Source organism: Notechis scutatus, chromosome 3 (assembly GCF_049901735.1).
Source record: "Notechis scutatus isolate UNSWTSFEM ecotype Mainland chromosome 3, rNotScu1.2, whole genome shotgun sequence".
NCBI lineage: Eukaryota > Metazoa > Chordata > Lepidosauria > Squamata > Elapidae > Notechis > Notechis scutatus.
This window is the reverse complement of record NC_142011.1, coordinates 159,040,598-159,056,180: the sequence shown is the minus strand read 5'-3', so window position 1 is coordinate 159,056,180 and position 15,583 is coordinate 159,040,598. Positions and strand designations below refer to the sequence as shown.

The 15,583-nt window shown below is 33.5% G+C and overlaps 1 protein-coding gene across 21 annotated transcripts in view; it reads left to right on the top strand.

Annotated features, from left to right (window-relative positions):
- The window catches only part of PTPRM (protein tyrosine phosphatase receptor type M), a 483,430-nt gene that overhangs the window by 397,731 nt on the left and 70,116 nt on the right, over positions 1-15,583 (top strand). For all 21 annotated transcript variants that reach the window (XM_087961551.1, XM_026671911.2, XM_087961547.1 and 18 more), the window contains 2 exons: positions 10,378-10,465; positions 14,351-14,427. In XM_087961551.1, coding sequence (XP_087817677.1) covers positions 10,378-10,465; positions 14,351-14,427 — 165 coding nt within the window. The remainder of the gene's footprint in view (positions 1-10,377; positions 10,466-14,350; positions 14,428-15,583) is intronic.

Sequence of the window (15,583 nt, the reverse complement as noted above, 5' to 3'; positions counted from 1 at the left end):
TCTGGAGAAATAACCATTCAGGAGATCTTAGATATATAGACCTTGAAGAGATTCACAGCCAATTTCAACCTCTGTACAGATAGTGCCTAGAACTAAAAGCACTATGTGCATTTGAAACATTATTCCAAATAGTTCTAAGCCTTCCATGAAAGAAGGAAATGCATGTGAAGAAGCAGCTGAAAACTAGCAAAGACAAGTGAACTATGTCACCAAATGGCTATTTGCTAGGAGAAAAGTTTGCTGGGATGATGTATCTGAACATATTTTTAAGCTTAACAAGTCATTCCTGTCATAGGCACATGTATATATTTGAATTTAAATTAATGTGAATAATTATATATAATATAATTCACATTGATAGGCATAGTTGTCATGAATTTTAAAATATTCTCGTTAGAATTCATACTTTTTACCTCATATTTCTAGCTCTTTTTTTCTCTTGATCGCTCTATCCATAATTCTCCACTGGGCACCACATCTATATGATATTTATACACGTCCCTGGATCAACCCAGTTTTGAGAAAGGAGGAATTTCAAAATAGGCTTGCACTCTGATTAATATATCAGAGGACTTGTGATAACATAGGAAGCAATTTATTTCAGACAAAGCTCAGTGTATTAGAGAGCTCCTTAATCTAGCAAAGGAAGACATAAGGAGGACAAACGGCTAAGCCTTGGACAAACTCAGCCAAGAAATTAAATATAAAATAGTACTGGTGATTTACTATTACCATGGATTATCAAGGAAGCCGGCTTGGGATTCTTTATTATTTGCAATCCTGCAGCAGAGACTGATACTGGGGTTAATATAGTGCTTGAGCCAAATATGATTTAATGCATTGGATATGCTGTAAAATTTTAACAGAGGAAATTCATTTGCACTGCCAAACAGAATATCAAATAATGGAAATCAGTACTATATTCAGCAAGTGCAGGTTCAGTGCTATATGAGGGTCCTGCAACAAAATATTGTAGAGTACTGTTTCCTATTCTAGTGCATTCTTTTCATATTTCTGGACAGATAGACAGGATATAAATTGATGATGATGATTTCCTAGATGTATCTTTATTTAATTTTCACATCAGAATGATGTTTTTAGAAGAAACTATCTAAACTACCTAAACTTTTCTAAACTACCTTTAATCTTCATAGAAACAGGGTTGGAAAGTATCTTAAAGGATTTTAACTCCAACTATCTGCTCAGGGCGAGATTCCTAATAATACCCCAGGTGAATGATCCAAGATTCCTGATACCATCCAAGATAAAGTTCCAGGAATGGAATCCTGGTGAATCCAGAAGGCAGTTTGTCCCACTGCTTCATAGCTCTCACAAACAGGAAATCCCTCCTTATTTCAAGTTTGGACCTCCATCTGTAAAACTTTGACTCATTCTGTCCTACCCTTGGGACCTATAGAAAATAAATCTATACCTTCTTCCATGTAACAGCCTTCCACATATTTGAAGAGTGATTTCATATTTCACATCAACCTTCTCTTCATTAAAGTAAACATACCCACTAGCTTTAATTGTTTTCCATGGGATTTAGTCTCCCAGATCTTCAGCATCCTTATTGCTATTCTCTGGACTTTTCTCCACGTACTTCCTGTTTTGTGACAGTACTGGACATAAGATTCCAGATGCGATGTGACTAGGAAAGCATAAAGTGGAAATATCATTTTCCATACTCTATTTTTTTGTTGATGCATCACAAGATTGCATTAGCTATTTTGGGAGCTGCAGCACATTGGTGATTCATATTTAATTTCTAGTCTACCAGGACACCCAGATTTTTCTTTACAAATATTGGTAATCAACCAAGTACTACCTGTCCTATGATAGTGCACCTATTTTTTTTCCTACCTAAATGCTGAACTCAACATGTCTCAACATGTCTTGTCATTGAACTAATGACAATGTATAAGTTATTCAGTGTCTTTTGGACTCTTCAACCTGTCTTCTGAGCTACTAGCAATGACTGCCTACCTTTTTTAGAATGTTTACCATCTTGTTACTCTTTCCACTGCTAACTTTTCTCCTTTATTCTGCCTTCACATCATTTTTTTCTTTCTAATTAAAACTTTTTTTTCCCTTGAACCTACCTAGAAAATGCCAGTCAGTCAGGAATCAAATATGGAATGTGATTATGTTATAGTACTGCATGACCTTAAGATTTTATTATTGAAAGAGTGTGTTACTCTAGACAAAATGAATTCAGAATAAGAATAACACTTTCTAAACAAACAAAACAATACTAAATTGCCAGCCAAAATTGCTCACAGGGAATATTTTTGGATCAACCAATAAGCCTCTCAAATTCTTTAGAACTTCAACAAAAACACCATTAATTATATAAATGAATATTCCTATGCTTTTTAATATAAAATTTATCTGAAAACAGAAGAAATATTTCCTTGATGGACCATGAAAAATGTATATAGTAGTTACATCATCACAGTGGGACATTCAAAATGCAGTAGTTCATTTGATTGTGGAAGAAATAGGCTTCTCTGTATTCACTGAATTACCAGCTTCATAAAAACAGTAGTGCTTCAACATCATGTTAAGGCTTTGTGTTTGTTTCTTCAGGGGACAATATAATGTTCTTTCCTGCTTGGTGTTTTTTTTTTTGTTTTTTTTTTGTGGAGGCATTTCTAGAGGCCAAAGGCAGTTTAGTTATTGGATACCTAATTATAAGTTGTATTCTGACAATCTACTTTTCTTTCTTGTGAAAATGGCTCTTCCTACTAAGCAAGCTATTTTGAGAAATGGATTTCCATTTGGTTTGTATGTCTTTGTTCCCATTGTGCATATATCAAAGTTAAGCACCTGATACCTATGGTATCAGTATCTTAGAGCACCTCTGTTGGTGCCCATACAACTCAATCTGCTAATAAAAAATAGTTTTCAATTAACAAAAATTAACTGATAACCAGGCATGTTCTGGAATAAAATACTAGCATTCGGCATTACTGCCATTTTTAAGCACACCTCTAGGCCTCATATAAATGCTAGAAATATTAGAAAATCTGATACTACCATGTGCTGGGTTTAGTACTGTTACTACATACTGAGGGAAAAAGCAAGGATGGTAGAGCACATCCTGAGATGTTTTGGTGGGACTAGGATCAATCTCATAAATTTGCTTTTGATAATTATATACTTTATACCTGTTTGTGCCCACACTTGCTGTTCAAGTGTACTTGACTCACATTGTAAGGAATCTTATTAAACAAAGTCTATGCCTCTGTAGTAGCATCACTGTGGTGTTTGGGTACGGGTTACTGCCTTTCCAGTTCATCAGTTCTCAGAATTCTGCTACTGTTTGATCCGCTTAGAGAAAACAAGAATTGGAATACAATCAGTATTATATTTCTTTTGAAGCAGTCTTAAGCTGATGTATTGAATAAGAAGCTATTGATGGGGTTTTTGATAGTTATACAGAATCTAAAATCTGAATGAGCTAAAAATCCCTCTTTGGAGTTTAGGGTTTTATTTGCATTTTAATAAATAAAATATTGAGAATAATTAGGACAATTTCTTAAGTAATATCCAGCCTATACTCACCTGTCATTTTAGTTGTGGCTTATACAAGTGAGTTGTCTTTGAAAGTTGTATCTATACTGCATGTAAGACCTCAATACATGATACGATATATAATCCTAACATATGTACTCTTCTAGTTAATAATATATCTGTTTGTGGGAAATGGGACCTTTAGTTTTAAATATCTTGGTATTATTTTGTTCTTGCAGTATCCTGGGTGGTACAGTTGAGATGTGTAATTATATCCTGAGAAAATTGATGAGGAAAGAGCAGAGTAATCTGGAAGAGGTTATTGAGTCTCCAGGCATGTATCTCGCTTCAGAAAAAAAAAATTGCTCATCTATTGGGATGTTTCATTTTCTTATGTGTTACATTTGGAGATAGTTTTGAAAATGCAAAGTAGTTGATATTCATGGAGAGCTTTCATTTTATGGTGTAATATTATAGACTTTCCCCTATTATGGGTGTTTCCAAGGTTCACTGACTTGCTATAGAATATATGAGATGTAGTCAGGAACAACACTTTAATTACAGGCTATAAAGAATAGAAAATGGAATTTATTTGTGGAAAGGCAACATATATTGCACAGCAAGCATTTGTTTAAGCTCTCCTGGTAGCATTTTTATTTTAGAAGAGGAACAAACAAGCCTAAATTTTTGTACACAAGTTGGAAATAATATACTCTGTACATTAATTACACTATAAATATACATATTGTACCTAAGGGATTTCTATAAGAGGAGAATGATAAAATCTTATCTATTCATTCTACTCATTGTCTTAGACATAAATTTTGAAGACACATTATTTAAAGTTATAGCTAATTACTTTGCCAAGAAGTATATTGCTAAATTAGAATTTTAATCGTTCTTCCTAGTATATTCATCAGATAAATGAAAAGTAAGTTCCATGTAAAAATTATGCTTCTAAAAAAGCTATCTTGAATTTAAAAGGAAGAAAAGGTGCTAGAATTCTATTACGTTTCCTTTCTCTAGCAATTCTAATTAAATCGGGAAGGCTATTTTTACTATTCACGTTTTTAATTTAAGGACAAAACTTGATCAGAAATCACAAGTAAAAAGTTCATATATCATATTGAACTTATGACAGAAAATAAATAAATAATAAATACATGTCATTATTCAGTCTGCAAATGTGTTGGCATTACTGTGCCATTCCCAGTTTCTCTTTGGTCATTTGGCTGGGACTACTTGGAACTGTAGTCTCAGAATAACAGAATTGGAAGTGACCTTGAAGGTCTTCTAGTCAACTACCTGTTGGCAGGAAACCCTATATCATTCTGGACAAATGGCTATCCATTCTCTTCTTCAAAACCTCTAGTGATGGAGCACTCACAACTTCTGAAGGCAAGCCATTCCATTGATTAATTATTCTCACAATCAGGAAATTTCTTTTTAGTTTTAGGTTGGATCTCTTTCCATCTATTACTTCTTGTCCTGCTTTCAGGTACTTTGGAGAATAGGTTGATTCTCTCTTCTTTGTTACAGCCTCTTAGATATCTAGACTCACCCTAGCATTTCTTTTCATCAGACTAGACATTTTCAGTTCCTACAACTGTTCTTCACATGTTTTAGCTCCAGTCCCCTAATCATTTTTGTTACTCTTCTCCGCACTCTTTCTAGAGTCTCAACATATTTTTGGACCATGGTGATCAAAAGTGGGTGCAATTTTTCAAGTGTGATCTTACCAAGGTATTATTAAGTGGCACCAACCCCTCACATGATCTTGATTTTATTCCTCTGTTAATGCAGCATTGGCTCTTTTTGCAGCCGTGGCAGATTAATGGCTCATATTTAAGTTGTTGATTGGGTTGATGAGGCAGGTTGATTGGTTCCTGCAGGTTGGCAGTAAGAAAGAAGAGGCAGAGAGGATAGGGTGGCAGGCTATATGGGTTTGCCACTAAATTCAAGCATGACAGAGACTTACAGAAGGTAAGAAGAAAGGCACTAGGAAAATAGACAGGTAAAATAGATAAATATGTACATAGGAGGAAGGAAGAGACAAAAAAAAATATACATCATTCTTGCCCTACTTGTACTGTAAGACTTCTCCAGACTTTTCTCAGCAAAACCTAAATAGTCCAGTTTTTGCTTTGGCCAGATTATGACCTCTCAAAATTTATACCATAATGCATTATGTCTATATATGAAGCAAAACATGTTTTTATAGCAGTTGAGGAATCATATGTTTTATCTATCTCGTGTTCCTTTTTAGCTGATGCGTTTTCTCCACTAAATGTATCTGCAGAATTGGTACTTTTCCCATCATTTTAGAATATGACACGTATTTAAATAACAGGGCAATTTTTAAAAGTTTTTTTACTGCGTTGTGAATATAACAGTGCATTACCTGGTATTTATTCATGCTCTCATGCTTAATTTAAGAATAGAAACTTGCACTTTGCTCCTGGAGAGGAGTGTGGGAAGGTGGAATTAAGATTAGAAGCAAAGAAAAAATAAGAAAAGTTTGAAATTAAACTATGAACTCAGTTTTATAAATAATAAAAAAGCTGCAGTGATACAATAATGGATAGTATTTCTTTACTGCATAATAAAAAAGAAGCCTGATTTTTTTTCTTATGCACTAAATGGTCCTACTGAGCATCATATCTGAAACCAGATAGTAACATACATGAAACATACCTGAAACCAGATAGTAACAATCTTCTAATGAGTCAGCACATGGTCATTATTTCTTTACTTTAAGTCAGAGTCCATGATGGTGTTTGGACATATAAAGGATTGATAGGGAGATGAATTACATCAGGACAAGATATTCTAGAAAGCTCTAGACAGATTTTAGAGAATGCTCTTTTGAGAAATTTCTGGGAAAAGATACATTAATCGAGTCCAAAGTATGCACTAAACATAAATCTCGATTTAACAAATCGTAATTGCTGTATTCATTCACTTAATATACTACATCCAAATAAACAAACCATAACACATTTTAATGCAGCTATCTGGCTCATACCCAACATGCTAGTACAAGTGGCTGGATTTCCACAACCCTGAACTACAAACTATTTAAATCTAGTTTAGCTCAGTTGAGCATGCTGTGTAAATTCAGCCTTCCCTTTCATCAAAAAAAGTAGTCAGCCCTGCCCCTCACTTATGCTGATTGTTAGAGCAAGCTGTATTTTTTTCTCAGAAAGGTATGATTCAGTGGTTAATAACCTTGAATAAAGTGAGAGCTGCATTGAGTAGTTTGTAAATAATATCCTTTGGTGCCAGCCTTGCTGTGATTTACTCAGCAATTGTTGACTAAAAGAACCTGTCCAGTTATTTTATTTATTTACATTATTTAGGTGACAATAAGCTGATTTCATATATTGTGTGTTATTGATTAGGAGAACCAGTATGGTTAATATGTTGGATTAGGAGTGGAGATACCTAAGAATCCTCCCTTGTACACAAAGGCCACATGGGTGACTGAACTTGTCACTATTTCTCATCCTTGCATGGGGAAGTTGAAAAATATAACTGAAGAAGGCAACCACACCACTTCTGATCTGCTGCCAAAAACTGCATGGACCTATTCATGAAGTTACCAGATTCAAGACTGACTTGAAGACACACACACAGACATAGGCTTGTTCTCTAAGTAACAAGAGATTGACAGTTAAAATATACTTTGTACTATGGCTTAGAGCAGGGGTGTCAAAGTCAATTTCATTGAGGAACGCATCAGGGTTGTGTTTGTTGTGGACGGGGCCATGGGGACTTGTGGTGGCCAAGTGCTAAGGCAGGACTTCCCTCTCTAAGATCCTCTCTCCCTCTCATTATAATCTCCTTCCTTCCTTCTCTACTTTTTCCTTCCCTCTTCATTCTCCTTTCTTCTTCCTTCCCCTCTTTCCTTATTTTTCCCTTCTTGCTATCTTTCCTCTTTCCGTTTCCTTTCCTGTCCCTTCTTACATGTTCAAATGAAAAAGGGGAAACATTTCTCTTTTTGTTTTGTTTTTACTTTGTTTTGATAGCCCTCTGCCAGCAAAAATGGAGCCCAACGGGGTGCGGGGGGGTGCACAGCCCCCCTGAGCTCTGTTTTTGCTGACAGAGACACCGCAGGTCATTCCTTTGCTGTTTCCAGGCTGGCCCCGTGGGCCAGATCTTAGCATCCCTTGGGCCAGGTCCGGTCCACGGATCTTGAGTTTGATACCCCTGGCTTAGTGTTAATTTTTAAATGAACAGCTTCCCTGTATGATTCAATCACTGTTTGTTTTTTCTTGAAAGAGAAGGTATAAATTTATAGCACATCTATCTGAACAATACCCACCAACAGTGTGAATGTTGTTTCTTTTATATGCAATGGCATACAGTCAGCAATTTTAGACATATCAAATCATGAAATATACCTAATGCTATGATAAGTAAATTTTAAAGCAGTTTATCACTTCTACCCCAATAATCAGAAATATCACATGTAAAAAAACTATTATCTCCCTATTATTATTTTTCCTTTAAAACAAATTTCACTATTAATTGTTGTTAATGAGTTGTTTGCTTAATAAAGTGCTTCCACTCCCACCAGAGACCAACTTTGCTCACTGGTCATAATTGCTAAGTTTATACCAACTTGATTTAATCTGTCTTCCACTTGACATTCAATATTTGTATGCATCCTAGTGTTGTATAAAAAAGGCCAGTGCATTCACTTTAATGATATTGGTAAGAAGGGGGCATTTTTTATTTGAAAACATCTCTATCCTCAGGTCAAAATGTTCATCCAATTAAAAATGTGATATGAACAAAAAAAAGATAACAATTGGCCTTCCATATGAAGACTGTGCCAAATCACTAATGAACTCTGAATTGATCTGGAGACCTTCAGAGTCAAGTAGATTTTGCAGAGGTGTTTTTCCCCCATTTCTGGAATATTCAAAAGGATTTATACCTATAAGCATTTATAAGAGATGTTGAATACAAAGTATTTTAAACCTGGAACACTTCTTTGGAATGCAAGCATAAGTTTTCAAAATGATACAAAAAGTCAGTTTGAAGTCTAAAGCAATTGTTTCAAATTTGAATCAGGTTATTTCAAATTCAAAATGGTTTGTTTTGCATACCATACTATTTATATTTAGCTATTGTAAGATAGTGCCTAGAAATTGATAAGAGCATGTTACATTAAGGACTTCTCATTCATACATTTCAACATTTACAAATTATTAAAACTTTATTTATTTATTTATTTATTCATTTATTTATTTATTTGCTTCTATTTTCTTTGTAAAGGAACATTTAATAGTGGAACTGCTGGATCATTTGTTAGACTGAAGATTTGGATTATCTTATATTTTTGTATATCAATTTCTCAACTTCAAAAGTCTTGCTAATAATGAAAGGAATAGGCCAAGCTTGAAACTCAGTTAAATCTAACCCTTTTAAAATAAAGGCTTTTGTTTTTTACAGTAAGCCATGTTTTCTTTTCTGTGAGCTCTGGATCATCTTAAAATATATTAGGGTTCACATACAGTAACAGGCCTACCTCATTTCTGTATGCTTTATTTAAGACAATTTTAAGCAGCTCTTTAGGACATATGGTTACATTTGTATTATTGTGTATTGAAAATCTGCTCAATCATAAGAGTTCCTAGGGTAAATTATAAACTTAACAGAACATTAAAACTAACATTTTAATCTAAAACTAATAAATGTATAAGAAAACAGGAGATGAAATATAGATTTCCAGAATCATAATTGCAAGATAATACAGGCATTTAAATAAAATCAAAAACAAAATTATCAAAACCTAAAAAAAAAACCTGGAAGAAAATCAGTATCTTAGATTTCTGAGTAATATACAGGCAGCAGAGAAACAACTGTAGAAAGATTAGAGAGAGTTTGACCAGAAGTCCTAGAAAAATCTTTATATCTGATATACTTCTACCTAACTTCATTTGGCAGAACCACCCAAAGGAGGCCCATGATTGATGACTAAAGTGCCTGAAAGGAAGTCATCCTTAAGAGCAGGAATAGAAATACTGCACATAAGCCCCAGAATTCTGCAAAGTTAAAGATCTCCAGGGCCTGGGAAGGGAGATGAAAATTATACCATGAAGAATCAATGCATCCTCTCTCACACACAAGTGTCCATTCTTATATTTGCTGTAGGTAGCTTAGGACATACAATTTAACCACATACAAAAATAATATTAAATAATAACAGTAGGCTTAGCTTTTATAATTCAATTTAGCTCAAAGGTACCAGATTGAGGATGCTTATTTTACAAGCTGTAATATAATTGCTCTCACTCACTCCATCTCTTTTGTTCATGATGATTTTGTAAATATTCAACATTCCTAAACCAATCTATTTGCCTTTGCTTCTGCCTCTTCTTGAAGGTTTATGAAGATTGTATTTGTCCAGGAGAGAAATTTAACATATTATGGCTATGCACACCTAAAAAGTCATTCAAGTATTTTTGTGACTTTGCAAACACAGCACCTCTCAATTGTTTATTAAAGCAGCTGCTCTTGTTCTTACATTTCTACTTGAGGTCTCTTAAGAGCCCTATTAACTAGAATGAACTGACTGCTTTTATCAGGCTCATACAGAAAAATGAAAAGAAAAGGACTGTTTTAATAAATTGGAGAGAGTTGTTGTCTTTTGGATGATTGGGAGCAGTTCTTCTAAATCATTTTTATAGGAGCGTATCTCTAATATTTTGTGTTATAATAGTTTCTAAATTCTAATAGTCTATCACCTAATAATTTAATTTTTTTGTTTGAGTTTCTCTGTAATATTTCTGTTGCTGCACATTCTTTCCCTTCATGTGCCATTCCTTCCCCTGCCTTTTTTTTTTAAAACAGAGTTTCTTTGAAGGACAGTCTGCACCATGGGACTCAGCTAAAAAAGATGAGAACCGCATGAAGAATAGATATGGGAATATCATTGCATGTAAGTGTTGACAATATAATTGTACTACTGTGCAAACTCCTTTTAATAACTGACAACACTGCCCACTGGTATGTAACACTATGTATCTGGAGTAAAAATGGAGCACTACTTGTTACAATGAATGAATGCTTAAGAATTCAAAAACAGCAAAATAAAGGAATTAACAAACCTTTGTAGCTAGAATATTGATGTCAACTGTGGCACTCTATCCTAGCTCAGAAATGATGTATGGATAAAATAAAAGATAAAACAACATTTACTATATGAGGTGTATGATTGCTACTTCTGTTGCATTGTATAATTATCTTTATATTTGTACAGATATTTTGGGTTATCTGCCAATAACATGGAAATCATCTGTTTACTGTAGTACACATACAAATAATGCCCCTCACCAATATACTCCAATATTACTGTAGGCATCCCTTATCGTTTTTTCCAGAAATACACTAAATATCTAAGGGAACTTCTTGTCTAAGTTCCAGAACAGTGTTGAACTTTGTCATATACATTTTCTAAATCACCACAATAATGTCATTCAACATTTCTTAATTACTCTAGTGAGGAAATAAAATTGGTCGCACATCTTCCAGTTGATCTGCAGTTCCTACATTTATCTCATAGCCTGTACTCCAGCGGTCCCTAACTTTTCCAGCTTGGTGACCTGGGGCGGGGGGGCATGTGAGTGGCAGATGCACGTGAGTGCACACATCTCCATTTGGAGCGCGAATAGAGGGTGCATGTACTTGCGCCGAAGCTCTGCTGTGTGCAAGTGGCAGGCAATTGTGTTCATGTGTAAAGCTCTACTCGTGCAAGCAGAGAGCGCTTGAATGGAGGGCAAATGGATCTTTGAGCATGAGCACAGGATCCCTCCGCTTGTGCAAGTGGAGCTTCCAATAATCCAGTCCTGTAAATACTGTCTCTAGCACTCTTTCGTTTCAGTTTCATCTCAGATCATTTCATTATTTTTATTTCACTAGGCTGGAGACTCCATCAACATTGCTTTGCATTTTCTCTACCTCTTTTAACTATTTCTCGGCCTCTTTGGATTTCTTTTATAGAACTACAATATCTGTTTTCTCTATGCACATTGTACAATATCTTTCTCTCTCCATTTCTTGCAACAACCATTCTCTTATACAATAGGCATCCGCAGTCTCTTTCAATTTGTCCACAAAACAAACTATATCATACTTCCCATTAATGTAACTCACATAATTCTGTGAGTTTGTAATCTAACTTTTCATTGAATTTCAAGCTGCTTCCATATTTTTTTCTAACTACTGTCTGTTCACCTGTTGGGAAGCTAATGTCTCTTCTAATACATTTTTAAATTGAATTCATGCTTTTTCTTCTTGAAGCACTTTCACAGCTTTTTTGTTTGGAGATTTTTTTAACTTCTTTTCTTTTTTCCCAAGGTCTTTGATAATACCAAAAATTGTTTATCCCGCATTCAGAACCTGTCATCCCTTTTATATCCTTCACTAACTCACCAACACATTTTCATCTAAACAATCAAAAACTGCTTTTAGATTTATGTTCACTCCCATATAATGTATAAAATACAACTGAAAGGGAATTTGATATGAGTTGATAGAATTATGAGTTATTTGTACAGGTTTAGTAAACAAAAATGAAATGCCATAATACTAAATCAATGGACTAACAGAAAAATAAGTATGTTTTTCTTTGGCAATATATCATTAATTATGCATTTAATTGCTGCAGGATTGTAAGATTGTTTAATCAAAACAAATCAAATAAAATCACTATATTAATATACTTTCAATGGGATATATAAATCATGGACTTTTTATTCTTTATAAATTGAAGAAATATATGAATTATATCCCACACATAATGAAACATATAGAAAAATGAAGGACAGTTCTGCATAATAAGAAGACCTATGTATATAACTGAAGATAAGATTATAATTTTAATTTCTTATCAAATCAGTGTTTTAATTAATAAGGTATAAGTAAGTAACCTTAAATCATGAATATTGAATTTATACATTAGTCAGTCTAAGGATCATCACAAAAATAAAGTTTATGTTCTTATGGTCTTTGTTGCCAGAAAGAAGCCTTTAAAAGTTTCATCTGAATGGTTGTGTTAGTTATTTACTTGCACACCAATATTCTATAATTACATTCAAATTACAAAATTATATCTGGTTGCTTATGTCTATTGATCTGGCTACCAAATTCATTTAATCAGTTAATCTGTTTTGGTGTGATCTAGTAACTGTTTGTAAATAGAAATTAATAGGGTGACTGTTTAGTAAAGAAAATGTTATATCAATTTTAATATTAAAATTACATTGATTTTTTTTTAATTCTAATTTTGGGGTCATCTTGCTTGATTAGAAAGGTAGGATGTAAATCAAATAAAACAATCAAATAACATTGTCTAATGTTAGAAAGATTTCTTACGGATCACTTAGAACTTCCAACCCTATCTAGAAGTTAAAAAGTAGTAGAAATGAATGTTTTGTCTTCGGCAATTGTTTGCAAATATCAGTTGCAGTGGAGCTTCTCAAATATTTAAAATTCATATTATAATAATTGATCTAAAGTTTAATCAGACTCAACTGATAAAGACAAAAACTGTTGAAAATAAAAGTTTAAAGATACAAAGGAGTATAATTATCAGGCCTTTGATTATTAATCTCAAATCAGCTGTTCATAGGGAACGGGTACTTGATAAATTTTAACGCCTTTTGTAACAGAACTCTTTTTTCATGTTAAGTTATCACTTCCCCCAATCTTATCTCTAGACTCTGTGTGTGTGTGTGTGTGTGTGTGTGTGTGTGTTTCTGTATGTGAGGGGAACTAGTATGTACATTGAATGTGTATGGGTGTGTGTATATGTGTGTGTGTGTATACATATACATACATACACACACACACACACACAATATGAGATAATATGAGGTGTTATTAATTCCTGGGCTTGCTTTTGATATGTGGATATATAAATACATACTGTCTGTCTGTCTATCTATCTCTCTTATCTCTGTCTATCTGTCAACACAAGTGTGACACAGCAGAAGTTGGGAAGCATAGTTTGAAAGATAGAACAACTGGCAATTGCCTTAATTTTGGTCTGTATTTGTCCTTTATTTCTATATACATTTCAATTTAGGTCCATCTTTTTCAACACCATTTTCCTTTTCAAAATTCTTCAAAAAAAAAAGAAGATTTAAACAATGAAAAAATAGGATTCATCTGTCTATGTCTTTTATAGTTTATATGAAGAATTTGACCAACACATCATTTCAGGAATAGAACAGCCATGTCCCTAGCAATATCATTTATTATTCTATACTTCCTATTTTGTGCTATATCCCATGTTTTTTTCTAATAAAACAATCTTTGTGTGGTATGTATGAGTAGAGTACTAATTCAAGAAACTCTCAAAACATCTTCCTGGGGTATTGCAATGGAAGAAATGATATGGTCCACACAGACCAGGATACAAAAAATAGTGAGAATTAAGAAATAATTGGCATTAACATTATCTGAAGGATGGGTCAACCTAAAATTACAATTAACTTAGCAGTTCAGTCTAAGATCTGTTATAAAGTAATCTTTTAGTATGTGAATACATAAAGTTGGATAGTTCTTTGTCTTTTCCTTGCATGGAGTATTCTGTATTTGAGGGAAATATCAACTCAAAAAGAAAGGGAAATGTAGCTTAATTTGTGTTTATATAAAAGCAAAACCAGCCTTTTGAAACTGATAATGGTATTAGGGATCAAAATATATCTTACAAGTAAATTGGTATTCCTTCCAATACAAATATAACTAATCAGTGTTATATTATGACTACTGAGTAGAATATAAATTATTTAATTTATTTTTGCGGGATTTTTTTTTTTAGATGATCATTCTCGAGTGAGACTGCAGCCTATTGAAGGGGAATTAAATTCAGACTACATCAATGGAAATTATATTGATGTAAGTATACTATTATAACAAATATAACAGTTTGTTCAAATATTATTTCTTTAATGCCTTTTTAAAAATAAGGTAATACATATAGAGCTACCAAAGATTTGTTCATAGAATGCAGTACTGCAGGCTACTTCTGCTGACTGCCGGCTCCCTGCAATTTGGCAGTTGGAATCTCACCAGGCTCAAGGTTGACTCAGCCTTCCATCCTTCCGAGGTGGGTAAAATGAGGACCCAGATTGTTGGGGCCTATACGCTAACTCTGTAAACTATTTAGAGCGGGCTGTAAAGTGGTATATAAGTCTAAGTGCTATTGCTATTATGGAATAAAAACTTCCCAACAATTTTATCTGGCTACTTTTCCTCATAAGTTTGATATGTCCGTGCCCCCACTCAAAGCATTAATTTTAGTTCTTTAGTCAAAGTTTGGAATATAGTAATTCCCGTTTTAAAAAGAACCTGATTGCAAGATTAACGTGATCAAACTTGCAATCTTTCCTCATCCATCTACATTTAAGCAACCTTCAGAATGGGATCTGCATCTGTTAACTAGAACTTCTGGTGCAGGCAAGACATTTCATTAAATATGTATATTGATTAATTATTGAAGACTGCTTCTTTGTTCATCCTGCATCATGTTAACTTAATGTTTTACATTAGAATAAATTCTTTAAGAGACAGTACTTGTAGGGACTGAAAGAATAAAAAATAAGAGTGGACATTAAGAAACAATGCCATTTTAAGTTCCAGCCTATAAATGATTCAAATATTTTTTGTGTATACTGTATTGTTCCAAAATGTAATAATCTGAGTTTATATTTTACCTTGATTTTTTATACCTTAGAGACTCCCTGTTACCCTTTTCTAAAATTGACACTTTCATGCTATCTTAATATAAACACGAGTATAATATATAAAAATTGTACCACAATCATACCACAAAGACCCATAATCTTTAAGCATTAAGTACAGTCAGATTTTATCTGAAAAATTAATTAATAAAACATCAAGCCTATGGGGCTTGATTTTTGATACATTATATTTCTGAATATTAATGTTTATACTAGAAGGGCTTATTTCACTTTTAATTAAACAGTCTTACATTATTTATGTTGTATACATACTTCAAGACATTGCTACAACTTCACTCATAGCAGATTAA